General features: G+C 35.8%; 2 protein-coding genes across 7 annotated transcripts in view; one reads left to right on the top strand and one right to left on the bottom strand.

Annotated features, from left to right (window-relative positions):
* Positions 1-11,617, top strand: part of RARB (retinoic acid receptor beta) — a 506,722-nt gene extending 495,105 nt beyond the window's left edge. For all 4 annotated transcript variants that reach the window (XM_058184374.1, XM_058184373.1, XM_058184375.1 and 1 more), the window contains 3 exons: positions 1,384-1,588; positions 2,957-3,115; positions 10,166-11,617. In XM_058184374.1, the coding sequence (XP_058040357.1) occupies positions 1,384-1,588; positions 2,957-3,115; positions 10,166-10,362 (561 nt within the window). In that variant the 3' untranslated portion in view covers positions 10,363-11,617. The remainder of the gene's footprint in view (positions 1-1,383; positions 1,589-2,956; positions 3,116-10,165) is intronic.
* Positions 11,618-11,716: 99 nt separating this feature from the next.
* Positions 11,717-15,227, bottom strand: part of TOP2B (DNA topoisomerase II beta) — a 69,709-nt gene continuing 66,198 nt past the window's right edge. For all 3 annotated transcript variants that reach the window (XM_058184368.1, XM_058184369.1, XM_058184370.1), the window contains 3 exons: positions 14,824-14,946; positions 12,572-12,669; positions 11,717-12,191 (listed from right to left, as the gene is read on the bottom strand). In XM_058184368.1, the coding sequence (XP_058040351.1) occupies positions 12,033-12,191; positions 12,572-12,669; positions 14,824-14,946 (380 nt within the window). In that variant the 3' untranslated portion in view covers positions 11,717-12,032. The remainder of the gene's footprint in view (positions 12,192-12,571; positions 12,670-14,823; positions 14,947-15,227) is intronic.

The following is a 15,227-nucleotide window of genomic DNA, read 5'->3' as shown; positions in this document are numbered from 1 at the left end:
TTCAGAGGCGACAACACCAAAGCTCAGGAACAAAAGACCAGGACCACACCCACACAGGGTGCTACGAAACAGCTGACCAATCTGCAAAGACCCACTCCATCTACCAATCAAGAGGCAACCACACAGCCAACCAACCCGCTCACAGCAACACTCCCCACCTTCCCACCAGTATTTATAGAGAGACGCGCGAAGCCGAAGACACCAGTCTGAAGATGATGAGTGAGATCTCGTCGAAACGTCGTCAAGATACTCTCAACCTTACACGAGAAAAGACCCGAAAATTCCAAGACCTACATACCTATACCCGTGAAAAGCCACAAAAACATACACACACACACACACACACACAGAGACACACACACACACACACACACACACACATATTCTGAGGTTTTCATGGGTGTTTGTATGTAGGTCTTTGGTTATTCGGGTTTTCTCCCGCGTAAAATTGGAAGTGTCTTGGCAACGTTTCGACGAAGTCTCATTTGACATTTTCAGGCTGGTGTTTTCAGCTTCGTGCTTCTAGGAGCAATGTGTGATCGCAGCTCTTTCTTCCTTTTAACTGAAACCCCCACTAGCAGTTAAAAGGAAGAAACAGCTGCGATCACACATTGCCCCTAGAAGCACAAAGCTGAAAACACCAGCCTGAAGATGATGAATGAGACTTCATCGAAACATCGCCAAGACACTTCCAATTTTACACGGGAGAAAACCCGAATAACCAAAGACCTACACACACACACACACACACACACACACACACCCCACCCCACACCACACACACACACACACACACACACACACACACACACATATTTCATTTTGATGTTATAAACCATCCTGAGTCGCTGCAAGGTGAGTATCGAACAAATTTAATAAACCAACAAAGAAAGAGAACAGACTTTGATCAATTCCAACTCTGAATAAATAGGGGCACTCCATTGTAATCTATGGTACATTGCCTTCCCTTTCTTGACTTGAAAGAAAAATTGCAATAATGGCAGACAGAGAATTTTTACCTATTAAATCATATGTGATACATATTAAAACATTTGTTACAAAGAAAAGATAGAGAAAAAATGAGCATTTGGCCTAAAACACCTAAAATATTTTGCTTCAAACAAGTATTTCTGAGAGAACACAATACTTGAGTCTTAATTTCTAAGTTAACATTTAATATTTGGTGGCATAAGATGTACATTGTTGGATTTTTAAAAAGTAATTTAGCTAAGTGGTGGCTCCAAAATTGTAGAGAGAAATTTTGGTCTAATCAAACCTATTGATTGAGGCAATAACTATAAGGATTATTTCCAAAATTCATAATTTTTAACCTTCCTAAATAGACGTAACTTTTCTTTCTTCCTTTCTTTCCTTCCTTCCCAGATTCTCCGCATTTGCACAAGATACACCCCTGAACAAGACACAATGACATTTTCTGATGGCCTTACACTAAACCGAACTCAGATGCATAATGCTGGATTTGGTCCCTTGACAGATCTTGTGTTCACATTTGCCAATCAGCTTCTGCCATTGGAAATGGATGACACTGAAACTGGCCTGCTAAGTGCCATCTGCTTAATTTGTGGAGGTGTGTTTGAATGACATCAGCTTAATTGTGGAATGAGTTGAATAGGCAGGCTACTATTGCTCCAGATTTGGCAACAGGATTTTAAATTTTGATGCAGTTAACATGGAAGTAGGAGGAAGTTTGCTAGCTATTGCAGGACATTTCCTGTCTTACTAAGATCAGATATTGGGAAAGCCTTATTGCTAATATATATTCAATTTATATGCTGTCCAATTCTCAGCAACTTTGCAGTTCAGCACATATTTAAAACATGACAGTGAAAACAAGAAACAAAAAAACGGGTAGAGGTGGTAGAATAATCAACTGGGTTAATAAAAGAAACCTACCTAAGTTAAAAGGAAGCTTCAGTCATCCCCACCAAAGGATTGGATAAGTGCCATGTGTTCCAGTCTCTTGAAACGTTAGTAGGATGGGGACTGTTCAGTTCTTCAGGGGTAGATACATCAAGAGAAGGCATTCTTCCAGAGTCCAGATACATAGCACTGCTTAATTGAAGGAACCTGAATTGATTTGCCTGGCCAGATACAGTAGGGAGATAGATAATCCCTCAAGTAATCAGGGTCTCTGTCATGTTTTTCTATTTGTTTTTGCTTCTTAATGTTCTAGTCTCGAGATGAAATCTGTTGGTAGCTGAAGACAGTATCCTGGTACGGTAACTGTGAAACACAGAATTCTGTGTAAAGGGATTAGAAAGAAAGAAGGTGGTATTGAAATGCCTTGAGATAAAACTAAACTGTAATCAAAATTGGATTACTATGACCAGTACTTAAAAATGATTTGAATGTTGGAAAAAATTGGAGGAAAGCACAGCCAAAATCTAAATATTTCTTCATATATTCATTCAGGCAAAATCTGGTGGTAGATACATTAAAGAGGAAGCATTAGCAATAATTTTCAGTGTTTAAATATGAATGGAGGAAAGCAATAGATCTAGCTTTCCTTTAATCTTTTGCTGACATCTACTGGCACCCAAAGGCTATATTACTCTGGGATCAGGGATATAAAAGATAAAAGAAAGAATATATACTATTCTAATCTTTGAAATTTATTTTGTTTTATGTTACTGTTTTACAAATTAAAACGTTATTGATACTTACAGTTGGACTTTATATAAATATTTTCTTTTGATAGTGCAATGGTCTACAGCTGGAAAAGAGGAAATAAAATAGTTCATCAGTTGCAGTCTCACCAGTTAGAAAAAAACAAGTTGTGCAAAGAATGTTACCACAGGGATGACAAGTAGGAATTGATTTTTTTTTAAAAATCTCCAGAACAAATAATAGTAAAGGAAAATAGAAAGCCATCATAACATGTGTTTATAACGGTTTGATGTTTAGGTTCAGGCATTTAACTATTATACTTTCTCAGACCGCCAGGACCTTGAAGAACCAGCAAAAATAGATGAACTACAGGAGCCATTACTAGAAGCTCTCAAAATATACATCCGAAAAAGAAGACCCAGCAAACCTCATATGTTTCCAAAGATCTTAATGAAAATCACAGATTTGCGCAGTATCAGTGCAAAAGGTAAGTTTGATCACTTTTTAAGGAAGATGGAGATGTATTATCAACAGGAAATTGTTGACAATTGCAGTTGTTGACATAGCTGGTTAATCCTAAAAGTGTTACAGAAGTACATTTTTAAAAAGGCATTAGTACCTTTTACAGAATAGTAGAGCTGAAAGAGATCTAGGTCTTTCTTGTTCAGGCAGGAAACTCTATATCATGGGTGTCAAACTCGCCATGTCACATTGCCATCACATGACTTTTTCCCCTTTACGGAGCTGAGGTGGGTGTGGCCAGGATGTGATGCATCCAGCCTACAGGCCACCAGTTTGATACCCTTGCCCTATACCATTTCAGACAAATGTTTGTCCAACTCTTCTTTAAAACTTCCAGTGTTGGAGCATCCACAACGATCGGAGAGAAGTTGTTCCACTGATCGTTTTGTCAGGAAATTTCTCCTTAGTTTTAAGTTGTTTCTTTCCTTGATTAGTTTCCATTCATTGCTTCTTGTCCTGGCTTTAGGTGCTTTGGAGAATAGATTAATTCCTTCTTTATGGCAATGCCTTAGATATGCTTGTTACGTTTGCATAATCCGCTGTTAAACCCCCTACAATTTTCATACCGAGCAAATAGATCAACAGATGATGCTGTTAATATGGCTCTGCACTACATCCTACAACATCTTGAATCTCCAAAGACTTATGCAAGGGTTCTCTTTGTAGACTTTAGTTCAGCATTCAACACCATCAGACATTTTTCTAACTAAGCTGAACCAGCTAGCGGTATCTGAACACACTTGTAAATGGATCATAAGATTCCTAACAGACAAGAAGCAGCAGGTGAAGCTAAGCAGAATTACATCAGATACCTGTACAATTAAACAGGGGCCCCACAAGGCTTTGTGCTCTCTCCACTTCTCTCTCTATACCAATGACTGCATCTCAAATGATCCATCTGTTAAACTACTGAAGTTTGCAGATGACACAACAGTGATCGGTCTCATTCGAGACAAGGATGATGAATCTGCATACAGACAGGTTGAACAACTAGTCTCGTGGTGCAACCAGAACAATCTGGAACTGAACATACTCAAAACCGTAGAAATGGTGGTGCACTTTAGAAGAAACCCTCCCATACTACCACTGCTTACAATACTAGACAACGCAGTATCAACAGTAGAGACCTCCAAATTTCTAGGTTCTACCATATCTCATGACCCAGAAGTGGGTTCTAAATTTTTTACTACCAGTTCTGTGGGCATGCCTTATTTTGTGGGCATGGCTCAATGGTCATGTGACTGGGTAGGTATGGCCAACTCAGTGTCACTCACATCAAGGGGTGCCTCACTTGCCCCTCTCCTCCCAGCCATTCCTTTTCACACCCAGCCTCAATGTATCTATAATTCTATAAAAATGTTGTTCACCTTTTTTCAACTTTATTCTCTACATATTGTAGATGCACTTTCATGGTGCATCTATAGTATGCACCATGAAAGTGAGGAAATGGCTCACATGCTTTGAAAGGAGGAAATGGCTCACATGCTTTGCCCAAGAGTGTGATAGGCAACAGGCTTTTAAGGGGCTGCCAGAAATTAGGGAGGGCAATGTATTTTCCAAAGCACCAGAAGGCAAAACTAAGAAGCAATGGATGGAAACTGAACAAGAGAGAAGTAACTTAAAACTAACGAGAAACTTCCTGACATGAACCAATATAGGTGCAGAAATATTTCAGTCATAATTTCACATATAAAATAGCCATTCATGTAATACAACCTACATATTGTTCAAAACAGTCATTAGTATTATGGCTGATGTTTGACAGCAAACCTAAAAATCAAAGATTACAAGAGTGCTTCTTTCTCTGTATGTATACAAACAATCACATACCAGGAATAGCATATTAAGATGGACTTAATATGCTATTAAGATTAAGATTTATATTGACTGTTTTCCTATGACTATCATTAAGTGTTGTACCTTATGATTCATGATGAATGTATATTTTCTTTTATGTACTCTGAGAGCGTATGTATCAAGACAAATTCCTTGTATGTCCAATCACACTTGGTCAATAAAGAATTCTATTCTATTCTATTCTATTCTATTCTAAATTCAGTTTCCTTAATGGAAACAAATATTGATCCTGAACTTCTTGAATTATGTAAATTTCTAATTTACATAATCATGATGAGCTTTATATAAATTTGATTTATGTAAATCTCGTCAATAACAAAAAGTTATCATTGCAGAATCAGTTTTTAAGTAAAGTAGTAATGTTTAGTGTTAAATGTACGGAGCCAGGTAAAGAGAACTGCTGTCATGTCACCTAGTCCTTCTTTTCATTAAACTAGACATACTTAATTCTATCAACCATTCTTTATACATATGTTTTAGCTTCCAATTACCTAATCATCTTTGTTGTTGTTCGGTGTACATTTTCTAGAGTGTTAACTCTTTTTTACCTCATGGCAACTAAAACTGGATACAGTATTTCAAGCATGGTCTTACCAATGCATTGTAGTGTGGTATTGATACTTCATGTGATCTTGATTTTGTTAACGTAACCTAGGACTGCTTTGACCTTTTTGGCACCTGCAACACAGTGCTGGCTTATATTTAAGTAATTGTTCACTAGGACTTCATGATCACTTTTACTATTGAGCCATATACCATTTATACTATACCTATTTTGTTACATAGGTGTTCAAGTTTGTCAATATCCTGTATCTTGTAGAGTGTTGGCTATTTCTGCTAGCTTGATGTTATGTGCAAATTCAATGAGCTCTCCATCTATCCCTTCATCTAAATCATTGATAAAGATATTGAAGATTACCGGGCCTAAGACAGAGCCTTGGGTACCCCACTGCATACTTCCCTCCATAAAGAATTCTATTCTATTCTATTCTATTCTATTCTAAATTCAGTTTCCTTAATGGAAACAAATATTGATCCTGAACTTCTTGAATTATGTAAATTTCTAATTTACATAATCATGATGAGCTTTATATAAATTTGATTTATGTAAATCTCGTCAATAACAAAAAGTTATCATTGCAGAATCAGTTTTTAAGTAAAGTAGTAATGTTTAGTGTTAAATGTACGGAGCCAGGTAAAGAGAACTGCTGTCATGTCACCTAGTCCTTCTTTTCATTAAACTAGACATACTTAATTCTATCAACCATTCTTTATACATATGTTTTAGCTTCCAATTACCTAATCATCTTTGTTGTTGTTCGGTGTACATTTTCTAGAGTGTTAACTCTTTTTTACCTCATGGCAACTAAAACTGGATACAGTATTTCAAGCATGGTCTTACCAATGCATTGTAGTGTGGTATTGATACTTCATGTGATCTTGATTTTGTTAACGTAACCTAGGACTGCTTTGACCTTTTTGGCACCTGCAACACAGTGCTGGCTTATATTTAAGTAATTGTTCACTAGGACTTCATGATCACTTTTACTATTGAGCCATATACCATTTATACTATACCTATTTTGTTACATAGGTGTTCAAGTTTGTCAATATCCTGTATCTTGTAGAGTGTTGGCTATTTCTGCTAGCTTGATGTTATGTGCAAATTCAATGAGCTCTCCATCTATCCCTTCATCTAAATCATTGATAAAGATATTGAAGATTACCGGGCCTAAGACAGAGCCTTGGGTACCCCACTGCATACTTCCCTCCATGTAGATTCAGTTCCATTGAGACTACATGTTGAGTGCAGTTGGTCAGCCAGTTACTAATCCATCTGTGGTGATGTTGTCTAATCTATATTTTTCTATCTTATCAAGTAGTAAGTTATTAAGTTGTGGCCTATTTTTGACAAACCAATGTTGGCTTTTGGTTACGACTTTGTTTGCTACTAGGTCTTCGCAGAATGGTTGCTTGATTATCTTTTCCAGAATCTTCCCAGTTATTGATGTCTGGCTGATAGGTCTGTAGTCTCCTGTGTCCAGGAATAGAATAGAATAGAGCTTGAAGGGTACCTGGAAGTCTTCTAGTCTAGCCCCTGCTCAAGCAGGAGAACCTATACAATCTCAGGCAAGTAACTGTCCAGTCTCTTCTTAAAAATTTCCAGGATAGAGCTTCCTCGATTTATGAAGGCAAGCTGGTTAATTGTCCTCATTGTTAGGAAGTTTCTCCTTATTCCAGGTTGCTTATCTCTTCGGTTAGTTTCCAATCATTGTTTCTTGTCCTGCCCTCTAGTGCTTTGTAGAATAATTTGACCCCCTTTTCTTTGTGGCAGCCCTTCAAATACTAGAGTACTGTTATCATGTTGCCTCTAATCTTCTTTTCTTTAGACTAGCCAAACCCAAATCCTGCAACCATTCTTCATATGTTTTAGTGTCCAGGCCTTTGATCGGTTTAGTTGCTCTTCTCTGAACTTTTTCCAAAGTCTCAACATCTTTTTTTTGTAATATGGTGACTAAAATTGGTTGCATACCTATGGTCTTACTAGAGTTTTATAAAGCAGTACTAATACTTCATGTGATCTTGATTCTGTGTCTGCTTATACAACCCAGGATTGTATTAACTTTTTTGGCTGTTGCCGCACACTGCTGGCTCATATTCAAGAGATCATCTACTAGGACGCCAAAGTCCCTCTCACAGTTACTGTTTTTGAGTCAGGTCTCACCTAATCTGTATTTACAACTTTGATTATTCCTGTCTAAATGTAAAACTTCGCTTTTCTCCACATTAAAATTCATTTTGTTGGATAGGGCCCATTGTTCAGGTTTGTTGATCCTGTCTACCTGGCTATGATTGTAATGCCATTAATTCTGATTGCATGATCCTAAAAAATTTTTTTAAAAAAATGGTAAGACGAAAAGAGTAAAGTAGGAAAACGAATTACCAACTTTTTTCAGAGTTTTTGGGATGGCTGGAAAAATTATTTAATGGAGACATCAGATTCAGACTTCTGATATGATGAGCTATCAGTGCAGATATATAGATTGATTAGTCAATAATAGATATGGCTAAACCTATTATACTGGCTGAGGAGTACCATTATTTCATGAAAAAAATCAAAGACATAGTGTAAGCCACCCTGAATCTTCGGAGAAGGGTGGGATATAAATGCAAAAAAAAAAAAAGAGAGAGAGCATTTTCTTCTGACGTATTCATATGGGAGCTCAAGAAATAAAAGCAACTATGCTACATAGTCAAAGCTGTACCCTTTTTTAAAGAGAGACTAGCTGATAACCTGGCGTTGCCCAGATATTTATTTATCCCAATCCTGTACTAGACAGGAAAAACCATCACACACTGTGATGAGAATTAGAGACCTAACTGCCCTGGCCAACAGCCTGGGAAAAATTGTACAGGGAACAGCCTTTAAGGTGATTATCTGCATTAGCAGGCACCTCCCCCGACAACTTGTCCTCTTTGCTTGAAGCTGAGGGCCTAGGGGGTTTAATTTTTGTTTGTTTGTTTGTTTATTTAAGAACCAATCCCCCTTACCAGAGGGAGCCCCCTTGTGGAGTACTGTGAAGCCGTTACCATGGCAACTCCATTATGATGTACATTAGAAGCATTTTAAGGCATAACAGGCTGTATCTTAACAGAACTTTAATACAAAATGCACATATTCATTGTCAAAAGTATTGTGATTTGATACTAGATATAATTCATTCCTTTTCATTTCAGCAGCCCAACATAATTATGTTCTAGAGTTATGTTGAAACGCACACGCGCGCGCACACACACACACACACACACACACACACAGACTGAAGGGTGTTGGGGTGTCTTACCCCCACAGTATTTTTTTACAGAGAGGAAGTCATCTATGTACCAAGTTTGGTTGAAATTGTTTGAGCTGTTCCAGAGTTATGCTGGAATACACATACGCAAGGGGTGTTTGGGGTGTCTCATCCCACAGTATTTTTTTCCACAAAGTCATCTGTATACTAAGTTTGGTTAAAATTGCTCTTGGCATTCCAGAGTTATGGTGGAAAACACCCACACCCACACCCTGAGGGGTATTAGGGGTGTTTTACCCCCACAGTATTTGTTTCCAGAGGGTAAGTCATCTGTGTACCAAGTTTGGTTGAATTTGCTTGAGCCATTCCAGAGTTATCATATACATACATGCATAGATCCTTTTTTATATAGATAGATAGATAAGTCTGGTTCACTTAACGTGAAAATGTTAGATGTCACATCTCAACCAAAACATGTTTTTCTTTATGACTTGTGCCTAGAAGTTGAAACATATGACCATAGGTGGGTAAATTTGATTTTCCTTGAAATGTAGGCAGTTATGAGTTCAACATACCGTTTTCCTGAAAATAAGATCCTGTCTTACATTTTTTTGAACCATAAAATAAGTGCTTGGCTTTATTGCCATGTGGTAAGAAGCCCGATTGGGCTTATTATCAGGGGATGTCTTATTTTGGGGAAACAGGGTATTAATAATCATATATTTTAGTATAAACTAATATGCAAACAAATGTTTTTTGCCATATTTTTGCTAAGGTGCTCAATTTTGTTGGTATGCCTATTTATTCTGAACATTGTTCAGAAAACAAGAGTAATCCAAAATGGCTCCTAAAGGTTGACTATATTAAACCTACATGCATGCACGTTTGCTTATGTGTGAGTACTGGTGTGCAATGTGCATAGATAATGTTTGTGCATGTGCATTGTGTGCTCGAAAACTATGTGCATGTGCAGATTGTGTGATTGTCCATGCAGCACACAGTAAGGGGTGCACACAGTAACTGTGCACTTCCACAGTTATTGCAACAGTTGTATGTGCAGCACATGGGTAAGGAGCTGCACATTAGCACCCGTGCAAAACACATGAAGCGCATACCTGTTCAGCACTCAGTGACTAAAAGGTTCACCACTACTGCTCTAATTAAACACCTGAATAGTTTTCCTATTGCTGTTACCCAAATATAGGCATGGTTTCTTGCAATAATTATGTAATGTGGATTATTTTGTGTATTAGTTCTAATATTACCTAAATTTCTTGTCCTCTGAGAGAAATGAAGTATGACTGGAAAAAATTCCGATATACTAACTTTTTACATTTTTTTTTCTTTGCTGAACAATTCATAAGGTGCTGAACGTGTTATTACATTGAAAATGGAGATCCCTGGATCTATGCCACCTCTTATCCAGGAAATGTTGGAGAACTCAGAAGGACATGAACCATTGACACCAAGCTCAACAGTGACAACAGCAGATCACAGTCCAAGTATTTCTCCAACCTTGGTAGATAATTGCAGTGTCTCTCAGGCTCCTTTGGTGCAGTAAGACATTTTCTCTAACGAAATTCCTAATTCTTGATGCACAAGAATTATATGGCATATTCTCTCTACGACTGCTTGTTTTCTGGACTTTACAGACACCACAACCCAAAAGGACCAAGAATTGTTCATATGTATCTATATTGTGTGAAGGTATGAGTATGTATACACACACAAAAAGGAGTAACTTGCAGTTTAATTTGAAACATGTTTAGTACACTAAAATTTCAATATTTGTGCATGTGTGGGTATGCACACACACGCGCATACACACACACTGGGAGTAAGTTGCATTACTTCTCTACATTTGTAGGACTGTGCTCTGAATCTGTAATTTCATGAAATAAACTGATATGTTGCTATTACTTCTTTTGAATGTCCAACATTGCAAGTGATAAGATTGATCTCAAAGCGGAGGTTTAAAAGTTGTGGTTATACCATTTCTGATGACTTTGTACATATAAAATATATGAATATGTACTTTCTATCCTGGATATTTGATGCTTTCCCTTTTTAAATGTGTACATGAAATGCTCCAGACATCCCTTAGAAATGGATAACATACTTGTCTGGATAAGAACGTTTTAAAAGACACAGTCTTAGTTAGGATGAAAACTTATCATTGTTCTTTTTAAAGACCTCAGTGTATTACTTCTTTCCCAGCAAAAGATCAAAGAATTTCATTGCATTAGCAGAAGTAACTTTTGTGGGAGTGTAACTGCCAGCTGTTATTTGAACAGAATTTGTTCTATTGTTAATGTCACTTTAAAAATATACAAAGAGTTTATTACTTTATTGACTTCTCTACTTTTAAAAATACTGAAATTTTACTTCATTTATAGCCTTCAAGGCAAAAACACTTTACAGTGTTGTTTTACTTGTTCACAAGCTATTAGGGAAACTTGGTGAAATAATAACCAGGCATAATCACTACCTCTGATCGGTGGCACTAGTGAAAAAAAAACCACTCTGGAGAAAAGTGTTCCTCAGTCCTATCATTCTCTTCTGTGGCATCACAGGGCTGGCACTGGAACACCTTGAAACAGATGATGGAATCTGTCTCTATGATCTTGCTAATCACCATAAAACAGTGAAAATGTGGTAGAATGGTTACAATTTTTAAAGTGTCAGGTTTTTTTTAGGTTTCATTAAAAGCACTAGTGGATTTTTTTTATATATTCTAGCAAATCTGTGATGTACTTTCACTGAGTCTGTTTGTACATTGAGATTGTTTAACAATGCTTTCTATGTTCATATACTGTTTACCTTTTTCCATGAATTCTCTTGGCAAAAAATAAAATATATTTATTTTGACCCTGTGTAAACAAAATTTATTTAGAGAAAGCTCTATACACAAGTAAATGGTTTTATATTTTAATGTTTAAACTTCATTTCAAAAAGTTGCTGTTTGCAACCATGACAATTAAAATGTGTGCTTTTGCACAGCTCTCTAGAACATTTCTACAAGCCGGTCAGACACATGACATTTCAATGAGTAAAAAAGAGCATAAAACTGTAAGTGTAAGAACAAAATGTTAAAATGCCTACACACAATAATAAAAACCATCAATTACATCACATAAAATAAGTCAAATGTACAAAAAGTCTGCGACAGAAAAGGACAAAAGGACAACTTAAGATATTTGTTGGAAGTTTGTGTGCTCTTTCAGCACTTAATTAAAACATAGGAAAATCATCATCTTCATCAGACTCTGCAAAATACTTCACTTCTTTTCTTGCCCGACCTGTCCGTGGTCTGGAAGTTGTTTCAGAAGCAAAGTCAGATGGGAAAATGTCTACATCAGAATCCTGATCAAAGGCTGTTTTCTTCAGTTTCTGTTTTAAAATAATTATTAAAAGTTACTGGTGATGAAGAGATTAATTATGTAGTCATTTAAAGCTATAAATATGCAATTTTAAAAAAAATATGCAAGCTAACCCATAAATATTTACAATGCTTTCATTATCATTAAGAAGTGCAGTGGTGCAGTAGCTGCAGTACTATAGGCTACTTCTGCTGACTGCCAGCTGCTGCAATTTGGCAGCAAATCTCACCAGGCTCAAGTTTGATTCAGCCTTTCATCCTTCCGAGATGGGTAAAATGAGTACCCAAATTGTTGGGCGTAAACTGCTTAGAGAGGGCTGTAAAGTGGTATATAAGTAACTGCTATTGCCATTAATAACTTCTAAATATATCTAGCAGTTTGTTAAATTACCTTGCTCGCAATTGACTTGGGTGGTTTTCTTCCAGGGTTATATTCACCTTCATTTTCAGAACCAGATGCTTTCCTTTTTTTTGCTCCCTTGCCTTTTCCTATTAAAAGATTGAAGGGAGAATCTACCTCAGTTCATTGTATGTTTTACCATAATAAATAGTAAAACTGAATGATACAGCTGAATGGATATCATCATCATAGTAAACAAATAAAATTTAAATAACGTTTTAAAGAGAAATCATTAAATATAAAATTGTTTAGAGGAATTGCTATTATTTACTATTACTAATAAATAACTACTATTACTTCCATATAATAATAAAATAGAACCAACATTTCTTGCTATTTGTTACCGTATAACCAATTTCTCAAAGCAAGGTCCTTGATTGAATGACAGACAGAAGCTGTATGTTTTTTATTCTTGAGAAATTGTGCATCCCAATTTAATTGTATTAATAAAAAGTAAAACTAATCAATTCTCTATCCTTAATAGGATATTAATAGATTAAAATATCATAGAATCTCTTAAATGCTATAGCAACCAATAGTTTAACATGAAACGGATTGATTAAAACCATAATCACTACTCTGAAATCTATTATTTTCTATTCTGTTTTTTTTTTAACTTGTCTGGGTCTTCAATAATAATAAATATACCATAGTTTGAACTTTTAGCTGTTATAAGTAGCTGATTTTATTTTGTGTGTCATAATTCTGCTTCTTCTTTTATAGTTTTATACTTTACATATGGAAATGCTTACAGAGGTTTCTTGCGTTTCCAAGCACTGGTGCACTGAAGGAAACCCAGATTTTTCCTTGTCATCAAAATTTAAAGAATCCGATCAAACTTTGATCAAATTAGCTAATATGTAAGAAGTTAAAACAAAAATGGAAGCTTACTCTAGACAAGACAACATTCAACTGCTTTGCATGTTTCCCTGTCACAGACTGAATTAATTTGTAGATTTAATTCTAAACATGAAAATAACTTTTTTCAGTAGTGCCCAGAGTGCATTTATGAAATTACAATTCCTACAATAACTAATTGTTTCCAGAGTTGTAAGATCTGGCCTTAGTGATATCAGCTGTGTTATTATCACATGCAAAGTATCTGTAAAGTATTCCATATTTTAATTTTGGGAAGAATTAAAAAACTATATTCACAAAGGTCAACAATTTCAGTAAGTATGGAATACTGCAGAAGTATCTCTTAGAAGATACTGCAGGAATTGCTGACCGACAGATTACTATGCAAATTGAAATTAAGTGAAAAATCTGTTTTATGACTATATTTTCTTTATCTCTGCCATGACAAGAAATTAAGATCTGGATATTTTGGTGGGTACTGCTGGATTGTGTTGCTATGGGACACAAGCATATTTCATCTCTTGTTCTTCTGCCAGAAAGCAGATTCAAGCAAACTTCTTTCTGAAAAACATGTTGATGAAGTAGGCCCAGATACTTGATGGAATTCTTCTTCCAGAATGAACTTTCTTGAATATTAAAAATAGCCAAATAGTACTTTTCTGCATCTCACTTTGGGACGGCTACATTTTGCGAAATGTATGCCATTTGAATTGTTTTTGTACTGGTAGTCCTTGACTTATGATTACAGTCATAAGCGAGGCAGTTAAGTGAGTTTTGTCTCATTTTACAACCATTTTTGCTACTGTTCAGTGAATCACTGCAGTTGTTAAGTTAGTAACATGATTGTTAAGTGAATCTGGCTTCCTCACTGACACTTTTCTTGTCTAAAGTTCGCAATAGATGACCCTGAAACACTGCAACCATCATGAAAAGTGTTTGAATTTTGATCACATGACCATAGGGATGCTACAATGGTGTGATGGTCCTAAGTCACTTTTTTCAGTGCTGTCGTAACTTTGAACAATCATTAAATGAAATGTTTTAAATAAAAGACTCTTTATTGGTATTATATTATAGGTAGGAGAATTACTTTTTCCTTTTTATTGTATCTATTTTCATTATTGATTTTACATTGTTCTGAGAACACTGAGTTCTTTAATAAAATAAAACTATAACATACTTGCTTTTGTTTGATAGAATAAATTCAGTAAATATTTCTAAATTTGTCAATGTATATAAACATTAAAATACATGTACAAGTCACACTTAACACACTTTAGCTGCTGCCTTTTAACAAGAAAATCAATTGTTAAATAAGAATAAGATTAGAAATGTGCATCATAGTGTTAAGACAATTGGAAATTTAGAACATCAGCTTTTTTTACCTTTGGGAACTATGGACTTCTTTGGAATACCAAATTCAGATTCTGAATCAGAGTTTATTAGTTCCATCTTCTTAGGTTTAGGAGATCTTTTCAGCTTAGAGGGCATATCTGATGATAGTTTTGCTGTTAATTATGTAAATAAATATTAGTTTGCAGAAGCATCAACAGATTAGATTTCTACTAATTCTTTTTTCTCTGTCCTATACCCTGGCAAAATTAAGTGTTAACAAAATTAAATCTACTTCTCAGGCAGTATTTTTAAAACTATTACAGAGAGATTGATTTTTATGTGCTAGATTATGTTCTGTACCCATACTTCTGTATCATACCAGTGTTTCAGAAGCTAAGAGATATGCCCTCTACAGGTTTTAATAGAGCAATGTCTAGCATGTTCGCATCTTAAG

This window comes from Ahaetulla prasina, chromosome 4 (assembly GCF_028640845.1).
Source record: "Ahaetulla prasina isolate Xishuangbanna chromosome 4, ASM2864084v1, whole genome shotgun sequence".
NCBI classification, from domain to species: Eukaryota; Metazoa; Chordata; class Lepidosauria; order Squamata; family Colubridae; genus Ahaetulla; species Ahaetulla prasina.
Note: the sequence above shows the minus strand (reverse complement) of the source record. Positions and strands in the feature narration are given on the sequence as shown.